The sequence below is a fragment of the Leopardus geoffroyi genome, chromosome A1 (genome assembly GCF_018350155.1).
Source record: "Leopardus geoffroyi isolate Oge1 chromosome A1, O.geoffroyi_Oge1_pat1.0, whole genome shotgun sequence".
NCBI lineage: Eukaryota > Metazoa > Chordata > Mammalia > Carnivora > Felidae > Leopardus > Leopardus geoffroyi.
In genome coordinates this window covers 100,385,213-100,410,619 of record NC_059326.1, presented here as the reverse complement: position 1 = coordinate 100,410,619, position 25,407 = coordinate 100,385,213, and the positions used below count along the sequence as shown (strand labels likewise).

Here is a 25,407-nt window from a genome sequence, read left to right as displayed (position 1 = left end):
GATCGTGACCTGGCTGAAGTCAGACGCTTAACCGACTGCGCCACCCAGGCGCCCCTAAAAGGGCTCATTTTAAATGGGAAGACGGAGCACATTTAGTTTCGGGAGACAAAAAGGATGTTTTCGGCAAGAGGTAGGCAGCTCTCCGAGGTGCCATGAAGCCCTGAAAGTGGTATTCTCCACACCCCTCCCCAACCCCATTGCACATGCTCACACTTGTGCCTTGGATTGGGAAGACGGGACAGGGAAACCGCTCACTCTCCCTTATGACAGGATGGAACTGTGGAGGCCGCACAAGGTACAAGGCACTCTGGAGGCTTCTGTATCGCTTCTTCCTTATCTCTTAGTTTCTTCTTTCCCTTCCCGCCTAAAGGATGCTTATCTCCCTACTTCCAAAGTTTCATCCTTCCTTCCCACAGACTTCCATGAACTCACTTCTACCAAGATTTCTTTATCAATGTAGAGGGTGGGGGATACGTTTCTTAGAGTTCAATAAAAAATAAACCAAAACACGAGAGAGGAGACCCCTTCCCCGAAGTTTTCTTTGCCTTTAACATTGTCTTTCTTTCTTTTCTTCTTTTTTAAGTTTATTTATTTTCAGAGAGAGAGTCCCACAAATGGGAGAGGGGCAGAGAGCGAGAGGAAGAGACAGGATCCCAAGCAGGCTCTGGGCTGACACAGGGTTCGAACGCATGAACCATGAGATCATGACCTGAGCCGAAATCAAGAGTTGGACGCTTAACTGACTGAGCCACCCAGGTGCCTTGGCCTCATTTCTTAATTCTACAATGATAGTCCAATGTAGAAAATTAGGGAGCTGTGGTATTTGTAGCTCTGGCTAAGAAAACATAAGAAATGTTCATGGAAAGAGATGACGGGGCAAGTGTGTGATGTATTTAAGCTCTGCTCCTTCTAGCCCCGACTCGTTATTTGCAACATGACCAGAGGTTTACTTTGAACTTTTCCATCATCCCCCTGCTCCTATCTTTCCCCGCACTGACTTACACCCTTCCTCTCAGAAACATAAGCTAAGTGTTAACAGATTAAAGGCAGAGGTGGTCTCTCCCTCTGGATGGGGAGGCAGGTCTACTTTCATGGGTAAGTTTTGGGCTTCATTCAGAACGATGGCTGTGCCCATTCTGTAGCAGCAGGAAAAAGCAGCAGCTAAAAATTTCCCTGCATTATGATTATAACTGTACAAAAACAAGGCCTCAGGAAAAGAAAGGCTAGAAACAAATGTAGAGTGACATTTTGTTTTGGTGGCAGGATTAGTTGTAGTTTTTACCTTCCACTTTTTTTTTTTTTTAATCTTTTTAGAGAAAGAGAGAGAAAGCAAGCACAGCTGGGGGGAGGGGCAGAGGGGGAGAGAGAATCCCAAACAGGCCTGCACTCTCAGCACAGAGCCTGACCTGGGACTTGATCCCAAGACCCTGGGATTATGCCTTGAGCTGAAATCAAGGGTTGGCCGCTCAACCAACTGAGCCACTCAGGCACCCCCCTATCTTCCATTTTTCATAATGGATTATATCACCTTTATAAGTGTAGTTTTGGTAAAGAAAAATAAAAATCATTGTTTTTTTTTTTTTTTTTTTTTTTTTAATTTTTTTTTTTTCAACTTTTATTTATTTTTTTGGGACAGAGAGAGACAGAGCATGAACGGGGGGAGGGGCAGAGAGAGAGGGAGACACAGAATCGGAAACAGGCTCCAGGCTCTGAGCCATCAGCCCAGAGCCTGACGCGGGGCTCGAACTCACGGACCGCGAGATCGTGACCTGGCTGAAGTCGGACGCTTAACCGACTGCGCCACCCAGGCGCCCCTAAAAATCATTGTTTTAATTGACTAACACTCTCATCTAGATGTTTTATTGTTTGCACATTTTTACTGTGGTTAGATAACTGAGATTTTTGTCATAGTTGTTAGATTCTTTGCCATACTGGATTGAAGTGTTCGTTTTCTTAACTGAGGTCTTAGAAAATGTGTTTCTCTCTTCTGTGGAGTCCATTTTGCATTATATCATATGAGATACGGTCATCAGCAGGCCTTCCAATTTAAACTGCCCCACCAACCTTCACTTACAAGCTTTTAGCATTAAACCTTAATAAAATTGAAGATAGAAGGGTTATATATTTAGCACCATCAGCTACATTACAGAAGGGTCAGGGGGATAAATTTCATGTCAACTTACTCTTTTTGCTGCTGGCTGAAATCCTTGAAAATCTTTAAAAACCACATATTTTCTTATTTTGTTTATTTGTTTTTTTAATATTTATTTATTTTTGAGAGACAGAGAGAGACAGAGCATGAGCAGGGGAGGGGCAGACAGAGAGGGAGACACAGAATCCGAAGCGGGCTCCAGGCTCTGAGCTGTCAGCACAGAGCCAGATGCAGGGTTCGAACTCATGAATCGTGAGATAGTGACCTAGGCAGAAGTCAGACGCTTAATCGACTAAGCCACCCAGGCATTCCCCCCACCTTTTTTTTTTTTTTTTTAATTTTAGATAGAGAGAGAAAGAGTGCGCGCTGAGGAGAGGGGCAGATGGGGAGGGAGAGAGAGAATGGTAAGAGGCTCCATGCTCAGTGTGGAGCCCAATGCAGGGCTCAAGCCCAGGACCCTGGGATCATGACCTGAGCCAGAATAAAGAGTTGGATGCTCAATCTACTGAACCACCCAGGTGCCATGAAAACCAAATATTTTCTAAGGTACGGCGTTTGTCACAGTATCTGCTCTCAGAGAGGCTAAAACTATAGCAAATGTGCAATGCGTTTAAATATACAACCACAGTGCCTTTTACCAAGTATCTACCAGATTTGAAGTTTAAAAAGAAAGGCTTTCCTTTGCTCCCTGTAATGTAAATTGTAGTCCATGTTATGTAGGGTTTAAAATTCTTTCAGAATTGGGGTGCTTGGATGACTCAGTCGGTTGAGCGTCCAGACTTCAGCTCAGGTCATGATCTCGTGGTTTGTGAGTTTAAACCCCGCGTCGGGCTCTGTGCTGACAGCTCAGAGCCTGAAGCCTGCTTCAGATTCTGTCTCTCTCTCTCTCACTCTCTCTCTCTCTCTCTCTCTCTCTCTCTTTCTGCCCCTCCCCCGCTTACACTCCGTCTCTCTCAAAAATAAAACAATAAAAAAATTTTAATTTCTCTCAGGGTCTGTTGTCAAACACATCCCAGGGCCATTTATTACTGTTACATAACTGGGTTTTCTCTCCTCGGTGCATTCTCAGTTCTCAGATGCAGAGCAGCATTAATATTTATCTGCCTTCTTTCATGAGAAAATTATCCAATGGGCTTAGCACATGCGTATTTGGAAAGAATCACAAGACACTGAAAGCACCGTGAATTGAAACCTGTGTGCATTTGAATGTCCAATCAGTTAAAGAAAACTCCAAGTCAATGAAACTGAGTATGTCTGATTTGAACACCATATGTCGACATACATTACTCATCATCTGGAGAAAACTGTACGGCAGAGTTAACACTCACTGCCTTGTGCTGTCCTCTCTTCCTTCATGAGCAGCAGGGATTAAGCGGAGGATACATGCAAATGTTTCACCAATAACTTCATTTCCCAGGTGCAAGTTTTCACACATAACTTCCTTGCTGCTAATCCTTGTTTCACACCAGTAGCCACCCATGGCTCCTGGGATGAAAATTCCTGCTCAGTTGACTCAACTTCATAGGGCTCTGGAGTCAGAGCTGGTTTCAAAGGCACCTGCCAGCTCCAGAATTTGGGGAAAATTATTTATGCTCTACGAGCCTCAGTTTCCTCGCCATTAAATTGGGCATAATAATGGTCTTCCCTCAGAGAATTATCCTGAGGACAAATAAGCTGCTTATGGAGGACCTGGGACACTGAACACCTAAGAAATAACTTGGATCTCTCAACAGCACCAAGGAGCTCCAAAGAGAGGCCAAGTCTGTCCTGAAGGTTGCAATTTCTAGTACTTCACCTCCCTCCGACCTTGTTGTGGGACCTCCAGTACCTTCACATGGCTTTTCAAAACTTCTTTTCTTGCAAACATCTGAAGCTCAGTCACAGTGCAGTGTAACTGATGGAAGATAGTTTGAAATATTATTCCCGGCAGAGGAAAGTGTAGATTTCAACAGGAAACGAAGCCCTCAGCTAACAGAAGGACACCTCTAGGACACGGTCATGCCCATCAGAGAGCTGGTGGAAGTGAGTGGGACACCGCCCCAAGCCTCTGACAACACTCTGCCATTTGCCTTTCTCAATGCCCACCATGGGGCTGCCCCAGGGTCTAGGGATGAAGGGGGCGGGGTGGTGAGCTCTCTTCTGATGTTCCAGCTCCTTGAGAGGAAAAGGCAGAAAGGACAGGCATGTGTGTTGTCTCTGCAGCTCACTTGGGAAGGCAGGGGAGTTGGGTGGTGAGTCTTGGCAGGCTGACCATGGGGCTGACAGGCTCTCATCAGACCACATGTGGAGCCACCCCAGGATGCTCCAATTTAAAGGAGGGTGCTGGTAATTTGCAGTCATCCGCGAGACAACAAGAATGAGCAGGACACGCTTAAAACTCTGGAGGGAAACTTCAACCTGGAGAAGACAAGACCCGGAGGGCCTGCCATCTCTAAACCCTTGGCACCTTGTCCAGGAGGGGTGGCCCTTCTCCATGGATCCAAAACAAGAACCAGGACTGAGGGATGGAATTTCAGGGATGCTTATTTGGGCTGAAAGTAAAAAAATGAGCCTTTATGGATGGGTAGCCTCATGGGACCATGAGCTGTCATTCGAATGAGCAGGAAGGATAATGAGGATCCCCGTCGATGGGCTTTGGACCACATGATTTTGGTTTTTTGCCTTTTAAAAAACTTTTTATTTGTAAGCCATTAATTTTTCTCATTTGTAAATACATTTATGAAAGTTAAAAAGAATCAGTACAAAGAACACCTGTGTACCTTTTATCCGTATTCATCAACTATCCACATTTTACTCATTTACTGTATTACCTGCATGTTCACTTGCGCGGTCTCTCAGACCAGATAGGTTTTTTGGGTCCCTTCTGTTGAGAGTTAGGGTTCTACATACCGAGGCTTCTTTCCAAGTCACAAGATTTTAGAAAAATTGAATTCCTGCTGGTGGTGCTTTCCGTAGCACTTAGCATAAAGCCGAAGTCCGCGTACGTGATCGATCGATAGAGCCCTACGGAGTCTGACTCTGACCATCTCCCAGACCTCATCTTCATTTCGATCACCCTGCTCCAGCTACTCTGGTTTTCTTTTTCTTCCTCATACATGCGAGGCTCATTCCTGGCATAGGGACTTCACTATATAGCTCCTCTGCCTTCAACAATCTGCACTGGTTATCTCTGGCGGGGTCTTTTATTAACACTCCCAGACCCTCCCCTCTCCCCTGCCCCACCAAGTGCCCTCCTCCAACTCCTACAAGTTACTCTATCACATTGCTTCATCCCCTCTTACCACTGTGTGAAATGATCTGGTATTAATTCGTTTGCTTGCCTTCTTGCCACTCCCCGGAATGTAAACATTGTGAGAACGGGGGCCTTGTCTACATCTTACTTGTTCCCATGTCCTGAGTGTCAATGACAAAAAGTATTCAATTATTTGCTGAATGAATAAATAAAAAGGACAAATGGGTCCGAGAACACCTGGTCAAGGACTTGTTTGTGCAAAAATGGTTTTCCATGTGCAAAAATGGTACTTCCATATCTGGATACCCTTGGAACTGAGAATGCCTCAATGCTTTCAAAAACTAGCTGTGAAAACTCTTTACTATGTTGAGATTCCTTTCAAAGGAGCTCACAGATTATCTACAGTGATGCTACAGATAGATGGATTTTTCTGTATGTTCTTTCTGTAGGATCACTCTTGCTCTGGTAGAAAGTAGTTTCGCAGCCTCCCAGTGAGGCCTACATGGGATGCTAGTAAAAGGCCTGAGTCTTGCCCACATACGTCCATTTCCTGTCAGGTCTAATTACTGCCGAGGACCTTGAGCACTGGGTCTTTGCCCTGGATGAAGTCTAAAAGCTTCGACACTTGAAACTGGCCTCCTTCTCAACCAGAGCGGAAATATCCACATATCCTATTGTGCAAGAGGTGGGAAGACACGTGACCTGGAGAAAGTGGAGTGAATCAGCCCCAGGAAAAATGATCTTTAACGGCTTTGGTTAATGCACTTACCTCAGTAAGCAAGAATAGCTATTAAACAGAGAAGAGCAGTTCACCACAGTCTATGAGGCAAAAATGCTGATTTTGAAAGTTTTGAAAGGATAATATCCTAAAAGTAAATTAATGCCACTAAGTCAAGCTATTTGAGAGGAAGCCTACGTGATGGAAAAAGAACCCACTCAAGAGGTACACTTGCTGCTGTTTGAATCCCAGCTCTGCAACTTAACTGCCACGTGACTGCAGGCAAGATATTTAACTTCTCTGCTGTGCCTCAGTTTACCCACCTATAGCATTGGCATTCTACGTACTCCACCCATGGGGACTTTAGGATTAACAGAGCTAATGTGAGGAAAGGGTTTACAACAGTAGCTAGCACAGAAACAGTAACTTCAGATACCTCACCTAACTCTAATCCTAACAATACCTGGTAACATTGGCAGAACAAACTTCTTATTTTGTTGACGATCAGTTTGAGGCTGTACGTCATATGGGTGATAAGTCACTGAACCCTAACTTGGACTCAAGTCACTGCCCACAGTCAGCAATCCAACCTTGGAGCCTGGCGATGGCTTGTAAGGAGGTACATCTTTAAAAGCCTCATGGCTAGAGCCTTTGTTGAACCCGCCAGAAACTTGACATTGTTTGAAATTAAAAGGAAAAAGAAAAAGAAAAAGAAAAACCCAAAACTCTGAGGGTAAATGAAGACTTTTATGCGAATGTAGAACTATCCTCTGTGTTTCTGACCCAAACATTGAAGTATTGCTTTCACTCACACAAAAAACAGAGATAAACAAACCTAGAAAGACTAATTATTTGTCCCATCTCCTCTAAGCAAAGTCTCCAAAGTAAACAAGCTGTCCAGGAAAAAAGTAGATTAGCTTTGGGCAAGTCTTCAGTTAGAAAGGCCTATAATTCCAGTAGCTATACAGGTAAGGGTCCTCTATGAAACCCGATACACATCATCTGAGGATTATCTGGAACCTTCCATTCCTCATGGTTCTCAGGATCCTAGCTACTATCAGAGGAGGCGAGCTTGGCACGATCAATGGTGGTACCTTAGGGCAATTACTTCCAAAAATAATAAACATCCTTCCTTAGTTTAATGCCATTGTATCATTTCCATTAACATCCTTTTTTTTTTTTTTTTCATTTTCACCCATCATAGAGAGAAAAGGAGAGAAACTTAATTTGATTTACAGAGGGAAAAACAACCCTGAATGTATTTTTTTTTTTTTTTTTTTTTTTGGTCAGGGGTGGGTGTGTGTGCAAGGAGAAAAGGTCAACCAGATGGTTTTCATCTGTATGCCATAATTCTCTGTTTAGTTTACACTATTAAACTCCAAAGCTTTGCTTTAATCTTAACTGTTACAGTATGCCTTCTTGCAGATCCTATCATGTCGCATCCCTGATAGGGTTTCAGATTCTGGCAAAGCACCATCCCCCAAGCTGGTCCTTGCCATATGGGTAGTAAACGCATCCAACATTTTTTCATTGGCGCCTCTATCATTATGTTTTGTCACCAATGGTTTCTCGGGTTTTCAGTAAATTGCCGCGTATACTGTGGTTTGGAGCTGTCGAGATGACGGCCTATGTTGATTTGTAGACAGCCGAGTCCTCATTAGGGCCTCCCTGTCCTGTTAGCCTGTGGAGGGTGACCTAACATCTGTTCGTTGAGGGGGTGTGCGTAGGGGGGTGAAGGGAGAAGCTGTAAAGGAAAGACAGAAGGCAGGGGCAAGTTGTGGGAGGGAGAGGCAGCTTCCTGGAGCCCTCTGCTCTCTCAGAGTCAGGAGAAGGAGAGGGAAGAGGAGAGGGACCTACCTGATCTGTCTTCGCTTTGCGCATCACATCTTCGGCACAGTTCGGGGATGGTCTTGAGCGACGTCACCGAGTACTGGATGGGAAGCCGGAGGAGAAAGGGAATAAAACAACAATTTAAAACAAGAGCATTGCATTCATTCAAGCGGCCAGAAAAAGCAAAGCACAAGAAGTGACACTTGAGTACAACATGTAGATCCAGAAAAGTCGAATTTTATCCTCAACGGGCTCCTCAGTGATCTGGCAGTGACCCAAGCTCTATCTGTATACATCTAAGCAGATGTACATCAAGAAGGGCTATGTACCCCTGCTTTAACATGCAAAGTGTATCCGGCAGACATTCTCTCTCTTGTTGCTTTTGTGACTTGTGGAAGATGGAAGAATTTTCTGGCCTTGAGGAATTTCCGGAAGGTGTCTGGAATACATGCGTTTTGAGTCCGATTGCGAAGGGCCAAGGGGAGAAGCACCCAGCTTCCTGCAGCGCCCAGGGTAGCCAGGAGCCTCACCTGTGCTGATATTCTCTGGGCTACACCAACATCCTTCATGTCGCCACTTGCCAGAGGTTTTACTGTGTGGCATCCGTGAGCTCCGTGGGAAACACAGGGGGTGATGTTATAAAGAGCAAGAGGAGCTTGGTTCTCTGTCTGGAAGCTAATCTGTTTTATGTATAGATTAGACCGAACTGAAAGAAACCAGCCCCCGGGATCAACTGGGCACCGACTCAGGGGCCAGCTATCAGGATAACAAATTACGACATAAGGGGGCATAAAACCAGAAAGGCTAAAACAAATGGAAAATCAATAGCTCTGATTTACGGGGGCTCTGTCTGATACCAATCAATCTTTCTTTAGAGAAGGATATTTTAAAACAAAATAGATAGGATGAACTATTTCTTTAATCAAAGGACCATCTTCAATCATACATTAACTCATAAAATCCAGCTACCTACAAATATTTGGCTCTGTACCTTTGGGAATACTGTTCTTATGGGAATGAGAATGTGTGATAAAGGACTTCACTCAGAATTTGGGGGGGGGGAATGAGGAAAAAAAAAACCTTTAATGAATCTGAAAGAAAAATGATCACGGGAAACTCATTAGGATTATTCTAGTATTACAAGTGAGGAATGTGTAATTAGGGTACATTTGTCAATAAGAAGGTACTCTAGTGAGCTTGATGTTGACAGATGAAGCCAAGGGTCTACATGGAGACCCCCCAGTGCTTTCCACACGATGGCAGGACAGCAAGACAGAGGGAGGGGGCAGTTGTATGTATTGTCAATTTGCCAACCGCATGTCACAAACAAATTAAATCTGCAGGTCTTGCAAGTGAAAAATGAAATCTCAAATGACCAATTAGAGAAATTACTCCTACCTGTCTGATGCAATAACATCCTGTTTATGTTGGCCAGTCCTCAGAGACTACAGGTGCTACTAGTCAATCCACTCACATACTCAGAAAGAGGGAGGGCTGTCTCTTGAACCAAAACTGAACTTCAAGCATTTTTCCCCTTTTACAGTATGTTCTTTGGGGGATGGGGGTAACATAGGTACAGAAGGCATTTTTCTTGTTCCTAATAAGGTGCCTTATGTTCCTGGCCAAGTACAAGCTCTCTAAGGAATCCGGTAGCTTCTTGAGACCAGCTGGTACAGGTTAAATAATTACACAGTTTACAATTCAATTAAAATGGGGCCTTTTGTTTCCGCGGCCATGCGCCCCACAAAAGCACCCTTTGGCAAAGTCTCACCCTTGCTCCTTCTGTCTTGTTTTGTTTTTCTCCCAAGGCAAATTTTAGAAAGAGGGAGCTAAAGATGGATTAGTGTTTAAATGGAGTTAATGATAAACTCAATAAGGTTGTTCACGGGGCTTAATGATATATATTTGATTAAACTGGCTGCGGGGCTTCCTGCATTTTCAGCCGCATGCATCCTAACCGCCACCTCTCACCCCAAAGTCGGCTACATCAGAATCTCTGAATTATGAGCTCTACCCCCAGCTCTTCCTACGTGACCTCAAAGATCCTGAGTGTGCAGCAACTTTTAACATAATGGCATTTAAGTTCGAGCAGCACAGGCTGCCCGGATGGTGGGGGGACTGAGCAACAGGCAGAGGATGAACCTCGCGGAGCCCCACGCACCACCTCAACCTGTGTTACCCGCGGCAGCTCTGTCTCTCCACCCTTGGCGTACAGAAAGTCACTTCTGTGAAGGTATACGTCTCAATTCTTTGGGAATAATGACCTTGAAGAAAAAGTCATGTGCTGTGCCTGGTGATGAAAATTACAAATACAGCCATCTGAGAAAAGGATGATGTGTTGGCCAGACAATCAAAAGTTTTGGGGGAACCGTTAAGGGTATGTGGAATGTCAAATTCAGCAAAGACTCCAATCTACACTGTGAACAAATCTACCATCCTTTATAAAGACACAAGAAACAGAATCAGTTCGGGTATTTGTTTCAGTAAGCACAAACGTTGCTCTCTGGATAGGAGATGAAGCTTAAGAGAATGTTGTACGGTCAGGTCACGAAGGGAAGAGTGGCTGGAGAAACATACGATTCACAAAACCAACATGCGAAAACATTTTCATATTTGCACATTTGGGAATAAGCAAATGACCCAGGAAGTCTCGCTCACATGAGTGCATTGTCCTACCATCTGGGAGCTAAAAGGGAGGGCTCCCCAGCCCTTCATCCCAGTACAAAGGACAGATGGCCTTTTAGAAGGAACTGTCCGATAGCCAAGCCACCTCATTCTCCGGACAGTGGCCAACTCCCTGGGCAACAACTACTGTCATTTTGGTCCTATCAGAACCAAAGTCCAAAGTGTCTTCCCTGTCTCTTGCTCCCAACCCCAGCCTTTATATTCTGTTCCCTTGATGCCTTTTATCCTTGGGTGATTAGAGAGAGGGGGGTTGCAGATGGTTGTTTCCTGGTTTTACGTCACTCTTGTTCTTTTTCTAAAAATCTTCCAGAGGTTAGTCCCATAGAAATAGCCTTTGTGATTCAAACTTCCTTTCCAGGTCTCAAGAAAAGCCCCTTCTACAGGTTGACCAGTTGCCTCCACTTCTTCAGTGTGCATGCAGTGTGCATTCAAAGTTTAGTTCCACCTTCTGTACCTTGGCTGGCAAAGCTTTCCTCGGGCCAGGGAAAAGCTGCCTTTCTGCAAGGCCAGCATGCGCTGTGCTTTCGGCATGAAACCCTGGCTAGCTGCTTCAGCCCTAAATGACCTTGCTCTTTACTGCCCTTGGTAAAATACTGCCTTGCCTTGGGCTCTGTTGTTTCCTAGATGTTAGTGTTGGCTCCCACAATTGCCTGAGGGAAAGGATGGTGTCTCTGACTTGCATATATACGTGGCACACAGTGGCTTATTAACTATTTGACTGGAATACCAAGACAAACACACATTTGATGGATCCCCGGCAGAATATTACAGCTTTTCAAAGGAGTTCTTTCATACTTAGGTAGTAAGTGGGCATTTCTTCCATGCTTCCATACTTGCACTCCAATTAACTGGCTTTCTAAAATGCAGATTTGACTAAGGTGCTTCTCTGTTTCACATCCTTCGGTGGCTCTGCACGGACTACAGGGCAAAGCCTCAGCATGGCACAGGAAGCCTTCCATGAGCTCAGGCTTATCTCTTACCATTGTTCACTTCTTTTTTGATTGTGGCAATATGAAATTTCTTAGGGATGCCATATCTGCTGTTCTACCTGTCTATACCGTTAGGCGTGCCATTCCATCGGCCTGGAATGCTATTCCACCCAGTTCATGAGGCAAACTTTTTTTAATTTTTCAAGATGGGCCTGGGAATCGCTTCTATAGAATCTTCTCCCACACTCCCAGATGGAAGTAATTCCAGCTTTCAAAGTGTGGTGTCTGGACCGGGGGCACAGACACCATCTAGGAAGTTGTTAGGAATTCACAGTCTTGGGCCCCATCCCAGAAACTCTGAGGGTAGAGCCCAGCAATCTGTATTTTTACAAGCCAATTAGATGATTTTGATGCATGCTAACATTTAGGAACAACTGCTTTATATATAATTTAGGCATAAATCCATTCCAGAATCCATCCATGATATTTCACCTATATGTTTATGTCACTACTTTCTCTGCTTCCTGAGGGTGTGGACAATATTGTGTTTACCAAAGATAGTGGGTACTTACTGAACGTGAATAAAATGAATTCCCCTATGTAATCATGATTTTAGTGGCAATAATAAAAATAGTAATAGTAATAGTTAATAGTTATATAGCACTCATCTTCCTAAAAAATCCCTCATTATTACAAGTCTAGCCATGATATTATGGTATATTTAAAAGGAAAAAACACACCTCTAATAGATTAACAGTATGGGTACTGGCTGATGCCTTAGCCTTCTGTATAAAGAACAATGGATCTGGACCCAGAAGATGCAGATTCAAGCCCCAGTTCTGGTATTTGTTTAGTTTTTAAATGTTTATTTATTTTTGAGACAGAGAGCAAGGGCACACAAGCAGGGGAGTGGAAAAGAGAGGAGGAAACAGAGGATCCAAAGTGGGGTCTGAGCTAGAGCCCCATGGGGCACTCGAATTCATGAACTGCGAGATCATGACGTGAGCTGAAGTCAGATGCTTAACTGACTGACCCCGCCAGGTGCCCCAAGTTCTGGTATTTATTAACTGAGGTTCTGGACAAACCAGTCATTTCATATCTCTGGGGTTTGCTTTCTTTATTTATAGAACACAGATAATCATATGTGGATAATACAAGTGAAGTCAGTTTACAAGGCGTGAAACGATGTTGAATGTTTTTGTCTCTTCTCCCTAACCTGTTTTCCACCTGTGCACACAGCCCTTCCCTCATCATCTTCATTGCCCTCCTGACTTTGAAGCTCAGTTGATCCAGATGTGGGAATTTAAGAGACAGAAGACGGGGTTGAGCTGGGACTGGAAAGGAGAGCCCAGCCTGTCCCAGAACATTATTTAACTTCTCTTTGGTCTTTCCTCCTTTATGAGAGTCCATGGCCAAGGGCCGACACTGAAACATCCCTTTGCGAACTCGAGTTGATACGACACAAGACAATCCTACACATCCCTGCCTGAGCCAGTCAATTTTGTCACTCAGCCATGCAAAACAGTTTGAGCGTGCAAGGGATTCATAACAGTGCATGATTTCTACACCAAGCCATAAGGATCTCTGACCATCCTAGATATTGTTCAAGACTGAAAGGCTTTGGCCCTTACTCCTGAAAGCTGGAGCCAGTTGGGTGAACATGCAGACATTACTCAAGCGGTAATGAGCCACAGGGAAAGAATAAAAGAACTAAAATCCCAAACACCTTTTGAAGCTAGAGACTTTTAAACAGCTAAGGTCTCATTAAGTTTCCAAAAGAAACAATTAAGCCAGTCATCCAAACAACCATCCTGAAATTCATGATTTCTCACAAAGCTTTCCAAAATTCAGGCAGGCATCTCAATACACACCCAGTGAAACAGCAACCGTGTGTGCACGCAAAGCTGGCAGTGAAAGCAGACACACCCTGAAGCGAGGTTTTCAGAAACGTAGTATTTTCCTGAAGTCTGGAACTCCTCTCCGGTGGCCTGCCCTTCCAATTGAGGAAGGTGTGTCCTGACTTCATGCCTTCCCCACAGAGGATGTGGCATTAACAGTCCACCCCTTTGTCACTAGCCCTCCACTTGTGCTCTCTTCCCCTCCCATCCCTTCAGGTCTCTGGCTCTGCCATCATCCCTCGTCCCTCCATCTTGCCAGTCACCCTCTTGACATTAGCTCTCTCCTCTGACAAACAAGCAGCTCTGCCACCTGAAGACATGCTGCCTCCTCAGTGAATAATGGCCTTTCTTGCTCTTGTGTTCACTGCCATCTTTTTTTCAAGAATTGCTGTGGTTCTCTTCTCTCCTCCCTCATCTCTTACATTTGCTCTTCTAGCCACCACAACATGGCTTCTGTTCACTACCCCAAAGGCCCTGCTCTTACTATGGCCTCCAATGGTCTTGACTGGAAAATCCAGCCATTCTCTTTTTTATCATGACCCAATCCCTGCTATTTACCCCTTGCTTCTTTAAATTCATTAGATACCTCTCTCCCTTTTAAGATCCCTTAGCATTCCTCCTGTATTTCTGAAAACGATTTCCCAGTCTCTTTCATAGAAGCCTCTTTTCCCTCGTCCCATGTGGGACATACTTCTACGCAGTTCCGTTCTTGGAACGTTATTCCTTCCACATTCCATGTTTCACAGGTGGCCATACAGACGCCCATAGTCTCAACGACCATCTCTACATAGTACAAATACTAGCGATCTACGTTTTCATACATTCATCCCAGATGGCTTTAAATACATTTCCTTCTACCATTTAGGCTTTGTGAAAGAAAATTATTACAAATGATCCTCTTTTCAAATGCATTTGATTTTTGTTCTTGTTCCTTGTTTTTATTCTATCGAGAGGGTTTTTTTTAATTAATAATAATCAAATTCTTGGGGTGCCTGGCTGGCTCAGTCAGTTAAGTGTCCGATCATGGTTGGCCCTGCATCAGGCTCTGTGCTGACAGCTCGGAGCCTGGAGCCTGCTTCAGATTCTGCGTCTCCTTCTCTCTCTGCCCCTCCCCCACTCACGCTCTGTCTCTCTCTGTCTCTCAAAAACAAATAAACATTAAAAAAAATTAAAAAAAATAATCAAATTATTTTACGCTAAGACATATTTTGTAGCTGGTATTTGGGAAAATTCAGTAACTGTTTTGCCCATTTTAAGAGTTTACCATATACAGCATTATATTGCTCATATGTGTAGTTAGGCAAAAGATGAAGGTCCACATTGGCAAGTGTGGTGAGATATCACAGCAATGAGTGGTCCCCCTTTCTGAGGACAAGTGATCATGGATGAGAAGAGACCTCAATGAACTGAGCCAACCACAGGTAACCAACAAGCCCAGCAGCAGTCATTTTCTTTTTTTTTTTTTTTTTTTTTTTTTTCAAAGTTTATTTATTTTTGGGACAGAGAGAGACAGAGCATGAACGGGGGAGGGGCAGAGAGAGAGGGAGACACAGAATCGGAAACAGGCTCCAGGCTCTGAGCCATCAGCCCAGAGCCCGACGCGGGGCTCGAACTCACGGACCGCGAGATCGTGACCTGGCTGAAGTCGGAAGCTTAACCGACTGCGCCACCCAGGCGCCCCAGCAGTCATTTTCAACACAGGGGTTACATATATGGTTTCTGCAGCCAGACCGTCCATGTTATATCCTGGCTTCACCATTTTCCAGATAATTCATATTAATTACCTAACCTCTGCCTACCAGTTTCTTCACCTGTAAAGCAGGGTAATAACGGTGCTTATATCAAGAGCATGCTGTGAAGACTATGAATTTAATAATGTAAAACATAGGTAAGAGTGTCTGATACATACTAAGTGTTCAATAAATGCTAGCCATTACTTACATTAACAAGTATACAAAATGAGCATGTGGAAGTGAAGCCAAAGCAACGGCAACTATTGAGGCAAAAATTCCAAGTCACAAAAAAATTACAAAAGAAACTTAACTTGCAGTAGGACACAGGGCTGGCTATAATACTTATTCAGCCTCAGTGATGGTCTAGTTTCAATTGTGAGCCAATTATCAATCACCACAAAAATATAAAGGCCGTCAAGAACAGAGTTTGATATGGTAATTAAATCTGACCTTCTATGGATTCAACTGGACATTTCATAATATGCTCAATTATTATTAAAGGGTCCTGGAAACTCTAAGAACATAGATCCGGTCTGTGTCATTCACCGGAGCTTAGAAGTGCTCTTGGAACACTGTAACTGTTTAATACATGTTGTTGAGTAGATCACCACTAAATCTAGTACATAAATGGTAAATAGTTTGTGTGAATAATCTGCATTGTCAATCTAATATGTGCTATAACTCATAAGCAAGATAAGACATTTTAGGGCTATCTGCAGAGTAAGAGAAGACCAAAAGAAAAAATCTGGCAGTTGTTCTGGAAATCATTCTATCTATAAGGCTGCTCTCCACATTCTTAGGAAGGGGTATGGAATCCAAGATGTTGAGTCTGGGTCCCCAGGTTCTGGTCTTGGGCTCTTATACTACCTATGGGACATGAACACATCGTTAATCTTGTCTGGACTAGATTATTCCTAATTCCTTTCCTGGCAGGTGTTACCGAAACAAGAGAACACAGACGACGCAGGATAGTAGAACAAGGCATGAGGTTTTTGATAACGGGCACCACAGGAGGAAGGAATGAAAGGTAGACTTGAATACAAGACATTTGCAGAAAGAACATGTGAACACCCGATAAAAGTCGATCATACTGGGACACACTAAGAAGATAAGAGCAGGCAACCAGGCAACTGCTAGGAAGGGCAGGGCTGATAGACGGGACAGTGAAGAAGGGACGGAGGTGGCCAGAGGCCATGTGAGAATCTTGGCAACCTTGTAGGGGAGCACACAAGAAAGTATATTAGGATCTCGCTCAGGTAGATTTCTTGCTAGAGAGGAGGGGCAAGCCAGGTTCTCTTTACCTTGATTAGCTTTACACTCCTTTTCACTCCTCAACTCAAGGCAAAACTTATATTCTTGATCCAATCAACTCTCTGCTTGAGTCCACTTGATAAGCTCTATGTGCCCTTTCTTTGGGCCTCCCACCACAGCACACGGCTTTGTGGAAACGTAATGAAATCTCGGAAGTGTCAGTGGATTGCATTGAGTAAAAAGTGGTGCACACAAAGCAGACAGGGGCAGGCATTCTAGTGCAAGGTTGGAAAAATGTGAGAATCCACTAAGAGGAGACTTGTTATTTTCCTACCACACTGTGGCTCAGTCACTCAAGGAAAATGAATCCATATCATTCTGTGCTATTAGTCTAGGCTTCAAGGGCTTGGGTCAAAGGTTAGAGTGAGGTGGAACAGCATTTATTCATTATGTTCTCATGTGGCTTGCACAAAAAATAGACTGTCAAGAAAATGTCATCTCTCACCCATTGTAGTCACAATGGTACAGAAAGGTGGCAAAGCTTCCTGAGGAGGAACAGAGTGTGTCCTCACTTCTGTCTGTGTGCATGTGCGGGAGTATATTTACATGTATATGTGTATGTCCATATGCACACACAGGTATGCAAATAGGTATGTGTGTATTATATAAATATGTGGGCATGTATTTACACACATACATATATAAAATCTCGTATTTTCTCCATAAAGTCCAGGGCAATAGGTAGAGATGATAATTATCACGTTACAGATGGGAAAGCAGACATGCAGTAAAATTAAGAGGTTTGCCTACATTCTCTTTCACTCGTTTTATTTTATTTGGAATATATACCAACCCCATTACTTCCAAGCAGCTATTTGCAACTGCATCAGTACTGACGGAGGATAGTGATGGCATTTTATGGACTGGTCCGGAGTCTCTACTCCACCAGGTCGCTCAGAAGGGGAAGAGTAACGTGGTCACATAGTTCTGTATTTAAATCCTGACCCTGCCACTTACTTATCCATAACGTTGTGAAAGTCATACACCTTCTCGAAGGGTCAATTTTTTTTTTCATGTGCCAGACTGGGTATTGAAACAGGGCCTGTCCCGCAGAGTTGATAGGAGTCTTTAACAAGACCTCTGACTCACAGAGTGGAGCGTGGTACATGGCAGAGCCTGTGTCTCAGGGCTGGGAGGGATGCTCCTCACGAGATCTACAGTTCGGCCTCTGCTTTGTTCTGTTCTGTGTATAATATACTATCTGGAAGAATAGCAAATTGGCCTTTTTTTTTTTCTTAGTTTTTTAATGTTAATTTATTTTTGAGAGAGAGAGACACACACACACACACAGTATGAGCAGGGGAGGGGCAGAGAAAGAGGGACACGCCGAATCCGAAGTAGGCTCCAGGCTCTGAGCTGTCAGCACAGAGCCCGATGTGGGGCTTGAACTCATGAACTTTGAGATAGTGACCAGAGCTGAAGTCGGACACTTAACCGACTGAGCGGCCCAGGTGCCCTGCAAATTGGCCTTTCTTAATAAAATAAATACACCGTGGCTACTAAGAAGTCTGTGGTAAAATAATATCCCAGTGCATTTTTCTTTTTCAGGAGAAGCATCTGGCTTCTGCAGGAATAAAGAAAGAAATCTGCAAACCCTTTTGCAGAGACAGAAAAGCCCTATCATCTCCTTCACAGACCTGCAGGGAATGTGCAATGCTCTCTCCTTGGACATGGCAGGGAGATGAGCCTGTAGTTAGTTTAAACCCTGCATTTTGGAAAGGATGAATGTTATTTTTGAGTCTGGGTAACTTCAAAATAATTTGATTGCCTTCTGGGTTTTGTCTCATTAGGTAAAGGCAAAAAAGTTCTAGCTGCTTTTTTTGAACCAATATAGAGCTTGTGTTTTAATTAAAACAAGAACCAGGCTCATGACCAGAGGGGAAAATCAGGAAACAGAAAGCTCAGACGATGTAATAGGGCTACGGCTAGAGAATCAGAAAAACACTTGTGAACTTGGGCATCTTTTTTAAACGTATTAAGCATTTTCTTCCCCACTCCTGCCAATTTACCAGGAAAGAGGTGTAAGCGCCATCAGAGATGGAGGTTATGGAATCCTAAAAGCAAAGGCATGTTTATGGGAGGCTATATTCTTTTTATGCCAGTGAATTAGCAAGTTGAACACATCTTGTTAAACGTCAGCATCGGAATCGTCTCCATTTAGCTCTTAAAGCGGTTGTAACATTCACTGCTCCTCGTTTACCTAAAGAGGCTGAGAACAATCATCTCAATATTGAAGAGGTCATCACTGCTTTCTGCAAGAAGTGATTAAATAAGAACAATACGATTCTGGCACATGTAAGGGCTTGAACCTGGATCGGATGGAACTATGCTAAAACCCTGGATTGCGAGTAACCTGTCCTGCGAGTGTTCTGCAAGAGAAGCAAACATTTCTAATAAATTTTAACTTGATAAATGAGTGATCTCTCGCAGTACGAGTTGTACACAATGCCGGATGTCACAGGATCACAGCTGAACCAATGGCTCTTGAAATTCACTTTGATAGATGAGTGCTTTGGATTACAAGCATGTTTCCAGAATGAATTATGCTTGCAAACGGAGGTTTTACTGTATTATAAAATAACTTACCATATTATAGAGGTTGCCAAAGTAGAGCTTCTTTTAATTTCATGTGGTTTAAGAAAAACCAGGATTGCTTGCCCTCAGTACTACCAACATTTTAGGCCGGGTAACTCTTTGCTGTAAGGGATGCTGTAGGGATCCCTGTGCACTTTATGCTGTTCAGAAGCATCCTTGATCTCTCTCCACTAGATGCCAGGGGGGACACCTCCCCAGCCATGACAACCAAAAATGTCTCCAGGCATTGCCAAATGGTCCCCTGGGGGGTGGGTAAAATCAACCCTGATGAGGACCACTGTAATAGATTTAGAGAGGCAGTCAGGTGTTGTAGCCTGAAGCAGGTATCCTAGAGAGAGATGGCTCCCCACTAGCAGGGTGGCCCTGGATAAGTTAGGTAACATCTCCATGCTTCAGAGTCCTTGTCTGTAAAATGAAAATCATGACAAGTTCCTGCCTCACTGGATTGTTGTGAGGATTAAGCAAGATAACGCCTCTCCCAGAGTGAGTGTTCGGCAAATGTTAGCCGTGATTGTTTCAACCATTCCACGCAGTATCATTTTTTTTCCCCTCTGATTTAAGTTTAAATGCAGGTTAAAGATCGAAACAATAGAAACATCTTTAAAGGGGTGGGGGAAGGTTTGAGTGCAGTTACACAATTACAGATGGATAATCTTTATTTATGTTTCAGAGTGGTCAAGTTGTAGGAGCTCGACTATTACATAATCCCGTATCCCGATTTGCTAAACAGCGTGGGCTATTGCTTAACATGGTTTATTATCTTTCAAGTGGAGATCCCTAATTCATCAAAATTATAGGCTGCTGCCAGATGATTCTTCTGTAAGTACAAATGCTCTATTGTATTTAAAAAAAAAAAAAAAAGTCCTGACATGATGCCTGGTTTTTTCCCTTGAGTTCTTTCTTCACCATTGGCCATATAAATATCATTGTTATTATTCACTGAAATAATAGCAAAAGCTACCATTTTTAAGGGCAACTTAACGGTGTGCCAAGCTGCGTGCTCCACATATATTATTATTTCACTCAATCCTCAACACAGCAATAAAAGTTGGTGGGTATCTGGGAGAGGCAAAGTTACTGCTCTCCAGTCAGCACAGGTCAGAACAAGGCTGGAGCCCAACAGGAGCCTTCCAAACCCCAAGCTCCTTAAATGCTGCTTCATTATCAAAGCTAAGAGAGCTACTCTGAACTCCTAATCATAATGTATGTTTTCCTTTCTAAGACAGCTTCCACACTCCCTACATCTCCCCACATTATTCTTTACTTTCTTTGCTTCTCCCCACTAGGCTCAAAATACCTCGAGGTGAGGGGTGCCTGGGTGGCTCAGTTGGTTGACTGCTGAACTCCTGATTTCAGCTCTGGTTGTGAGCTCATGCTCATGAGCTCGAGCCCCAAGTTGGGCTCTGTGTTGAACTTGGAGCCTGCTTGGGATTCTCCCTCTCCCTCTCTGGCCCTCTCGCCACTCTTGCTCTCTCTCTCTCTCAAAATAAATACACTTAAAAAAATACTTCAAGGTCAATGCTATAACAGAACCATGTTCTGAACACTTTTAAGTATAGTAACTTAAAAAAGAGAGAAAGAGACAGAAAGATAAGGTGGGAAGGAAGAAACTCACTTTGCACTGGTCTCAATGAGGATTAATAAAGATTGTTTGGAAGCTAAAATAGGGAGAGGCGGCATTCACATTTCCCTGGCACACCAAGAATCATCCAAGGTTGTATAAAGCAGATCATTCATCAAACTCACCCGAGGAATCCAATCCTTGCATACAGTATGCAAGTTTTAGTTCAAAGTGAATAGCGAATAGCAGAGTAAAGAAATAACTTTGCCAGAGGTGTGTGAAAAGAAGCTTATCTTTTTTGACACCATTTCTAGTGGTGACCCAAAGCTCCATGCCCTGAGACAGTGATGAAAAAGTAGGGTCAGCAATTGTGACCACGAAGATCCTGGGAAGAAAAGTTATATGGCTAGTTTAGAAAGAGCAACCTTCTCATCACATATTCTGAGAGCCGGTTTATCTGGGGTTGTGAGCAGCCAACATGGCTGCTGGCTGGCCTCGGACGCAGAACTGACCATGTGGCCTGAGATAATGCACAGTCACTTCTAGGCAGGGTGCGTACAGAGGACCCCTCAGAGCCATGGTGAGATAGGCTGGAGGCAGCAAGAAGGTGGTGGCTCCTGACAATGAAGAAGTTCATCAGCTCAGAGCTTCACAGGATTAAACAGGGCCTCAGAGAGGAGCTGGCCCAGTCCTCATCAACACATGACTCTCAGTATTCCCCAGTAGCATCCAACCTGTGCTTTGACACCTACAGTGCCTGGAAGGATTCATCTTACTGTTTGTTCATCAGTGAACAACTTGGCCGTCGTGTCCTTGTGAGCTCCAGAGAAAGCTGGCTGCGGTAAACCCAGTCCTATAAAGGGAATTATCACTGATAGGGTTGATCATGTGCTCTCTGCAGGCATTTCATAAATTTTCTTGGTGAATAATTTCGACAACAATTAGGAAGGGGGGAGCTCGATGAGGTCATATGCCTTTCCCACCCCACCCCCACACACACCATGCCATACACACAATTAAGTGAGATTCACTTCTTGGTCCAGGGGACCCCAAAGCCACATTCCATCTGCCATCAACTGCTAAACGCGATTGGAAGAGTTCAGGATCCGCAGATTACAGGTAAAGGCAGAACCTCCTGAAGCATTGTTTGCAAGAAGTACGACTTACAGATATGTCATCACTGAAGTCAATTTCATCCAAATCCAGGTATTCAGGGGCTTCCATTATTCTTCTTTGCACATTTTGAGTAAAGTCAAATGTTTATAAAAGCTCTGGAGAAGACAGAAGCAAAAAAGGAAAGCCAAAGGGTTACTAGCTGTTTTACAACCAAAAATCCTAGGTCTGTTTAAACCAGCAAAGTGAGTAGGGTAACTGGGTGCTAGCTCATTTCCTCTCTTTGGATATCATCCCAGGCCTGGCTTTCCAGAAGCAGGAAGCACAGCACCTCAGGCTCCCCAGGGAGCAGCCAGGGTCCTTTGTTTCACCTAGGTCTGTATTTGCCTGGGTTTGCTAGAGCCATAGCTCAGGTCAGACACTTCCCCGCTGACCAATATTAGGAGGCACCCAGCCCACAACCAGCACTTACCGCACCCTGGGTGAAAGCCTCAAAATCTTAGGATATTCACCCTGTTCCCCTGTTTACCGCGGGCATAGCCTTGGAAGCTGCACACGGCACCGTAAACACCGGCTCCCCACAGGAATGACCCAAGTACACGACGGAGACCAACGAACCCACAGCGACGGATGCTTCAGACTCTATAGTACAACGTCCAGTTCCCCCACCCCCGCACCCCCAATGCACAAAAAGGATCCAGGCAGAGATCGAAAGCACAGAGTCTGCGCACTGCTCCCAGCTCTTCACAGCTTTGCCTGTCTGTGCCACGGTGACCCACACAGGCGCCAGAATATCCTCAGTCAGCACTTGCCTCGGGGCTGCCCACGGCAATCCTTTAAATCTGTCAAGGAAGATACATCACCTCCCAGTTCATTTTCCCATCACTTATCATCATCACCATTGGCGGTGGCAGTGGCACCCACAGATGTCAAGAACAGAAATATAGATCTCCTGGCGGTGCCTTAGTGCACAGCATCTCCCGCACAGCCGCCTTGGAGATGGAAAAAGACCGCATTTCCAGGAACTTGTCTTTGGTATGACAGAAACTATCTTAGGTACGCAGACTGGAGCGTCGGAAATAATTTAGTTTTTCCCTCGTTCGGTTTTCTAATCAAGGGGTATCTTGATGAGACCAAGAAATAAGACGACTAAGGAATACATTATTGGAAAGTGGAAATAAATCCAGGCTGATAAAAATGGGTTTCATAAGTGTAAGACTGAGAGTGTAAAAATGCCTGTTTTTGAAAAGGGAACTCTTACTCCGGGGGCATTGCTTTCTCATTTTGAGGCATTCTTGTTGTTGTTTTTGTTTGTTTTTAAGTTACACAAATGGTTTAATTACAATAAATGGGGGGAGGGAATCACTTGCTATCCATAACTCAGAACCATCAGCTGATTTAATTCTCAGTATTTCCTCTTCTTCTCTTCCCACATGCATATACCATTTTTACACATATATTGAAGCTTATTTATAAGTTTTATGTATTCTCTTATTTATTATTTATTTTGTGTGTGTGAGAGAGAAAGAATGAGAGGTGCAGGGGCAGAGAGAAAGGATTCCAAGCAGGTTCTGTGCTGTCAGGGCCGAGCCCGATGCGGGGCTTGAACCCATGAACTTTGGTATCTTGCCCTGACTGAAATCAGAATTGAATGCTTAACCAACTGGGCCACTCATGCACCTTTCACATATTTTTAATTATAATGGATACAGAGCTGATCCAAGAAAGGATTAGGATGTTACTACCATGTTCAAATGAGATTACCCATTGAGAATTTTTTTAATGTTTATTTATTTTTGAAAGAGAGAGAGAGAGAGAGAGAGAGAGAGAGAGAGCATGAGTGGGGGAGGGGCAGAGAGAGAGGCAGACACAGAATTCAAACCAGGTTCCAGGCTCTGAGCTGTCAGCACAGAGCCTGATGTGGGGCTCGAACCCATGAACCACGAGATCATGATCTGAGCCAGTGTCAGATGCTTAACCGACTGAGCCACCCAGGTACCCCTAAAAGTTCTTCTGAAATCACGTTAAAGTTTAAAATGAAAATGAAAAGAAAATTAATTTGTATTTGTTATATACATATATAATATTGCAAATCAAGGTTACATATTACATATTAATATTATTAACAAAATTGTAATAATTTCACAATAATTATGTTAATTATCCTAATAAATAATGGACATTAAATAATGACTATTAATACATGCTGCTAGTATATATTTACATATTATATCTAGTAATATAATATTTGTTATATATATATATATATATCCCAGATATATGTATATATAGATATATACATATCCAGAAATCTTAATGTTTATAAGAAATCTTAAAAGAGGTCCTTAAGTAAATTGCTTGGTACAAAAATATATCACTTCAATCCTCACAAAGATGTGCAGAGAAAAATCTACACACTCATACTTGCAAATTACACAAAATAACTTTCTCTTCCATTCTGGTGGATTCTGGGACAACCCAGGCTATCTGGATTCTAGCTCGTCAGCTAACAGACTTTCTTCCAGTCTAATTTCTTTTCCCTACATCTGTGCTCCACGTTGAATTGCTGACATACAGACTCTAATCCTATGGTCTTGGTGAACACATGATAATAGTGGGGGTGAGGACAGCACACAGACAAAAGCATATCACCAGAAACACGGATACATGGGGAGAAGAAGCAGAAAACCATGCATCAAAGCCAGGGATAGAGTGGATCTCTAAGTACCTAGAAATACAGACCACATATAAAACGCGTATGAACACGTCTTACTGAAGCAAATTAACAAGTAATCAGTGAGCCCCTATTTGAGGTGTTCTGATGATATAAGGAGCAATATCCACTCTAGTGCAGCCATTCTAATGGGACACAGCCAGTGGATGATATAAAGCATAACGTTAAAGCAGACAATCTTTACACTACACTTGGAGATGGTAGTGAGATTCTTTTTTTGTTTTTAATGTTTATTTATTTTTGAGAGAGAGAGAGAGTGGGGGAGGAGCAGAGAGAGAGAGAGAGAGGGAGACAAAGGATACAACGCAGGCTCTGGGCTGACAGCAGAGACCCCAGTTCTGGGTTCGAACTCACAAACCTTGAGATCATGACCTGAGCTGAAGTTGGACGCTTAACTGACTGAGCCACCCAGGCGCCCCAGCAGTGAGATTCTCTATTCCGTAGGCCAGAACACAAGTTATAAGAGTTCCAGCTTATGAGAGGAAGACCTCAGCCACTGCACATAATTATCTCAATGGGCTGGGTGGTCCACACTCAGATCAAGGGGTCAAGGCATCCAGGACCCTTCTCTACTCCTAATGGGCTTCCAGATGCAGTCATCTCCTTAAGATGCCTTATTTTCTCTACCTCCCAGTTCCTCTTGTCTGGTTTCAGTGCTTCTCTCTTCCCAGGGGCCACCTTGGAAGTGTTACATCCTCATTTGTAAAAGTGCAGAAATGCCCATGGTTCACCGATCCGGCCACGTTCCCAAAATTCATTGCTCCTTTTCAGTAGACAGTGAGGCTACAGTTGTCCCAAGGGATCATGACATTGCCCCCGCCCTCTGCATCTGCCCTTCCACGGGGCACCTGGCATGGCTGGACACTCCCTTCCGAGGAATTCGGGATGAGATGGGAAGGGATGAGGTCAGCTTAGA

The 25,407-nt window shown here is 43.7% G+C and overlaps 1 protein-coding gene across 8 annotated transcripts in view; it reads right to left on the bottom strand.

The window, feature by feature from the left end:
* The window catches only part of LOC123602363 (synuclein alpha interacting protein), a 159,837-nt gene that overhangs the window by 54,972 nt on the left and 79,458 nt on the right, over positions 1-25,407 (bottom strand). For all 8 annotated transcript variants that reach the window (XM_045486881.1, XM_045486889.1, XM_045486876.1 and 5 more), the window contains exons 2-3: positions 21,812-21,915; positions 7,960-8,032 (exon numbers count right to left, since the gene is read on the bottom strand). In XM_045486881.1, coding sequence (XP_045342837.1) covers positions 7,960-8,032; positions 21,812-21,868 — 130 coding nt within the window. In that variant the 5' untranslated portion in view covers positions 21,869-21,915. The remainder of the gene's footprint in view (positions 1-7,959; positions 8,033-21,811; positions 21,916-25,407) is intronic.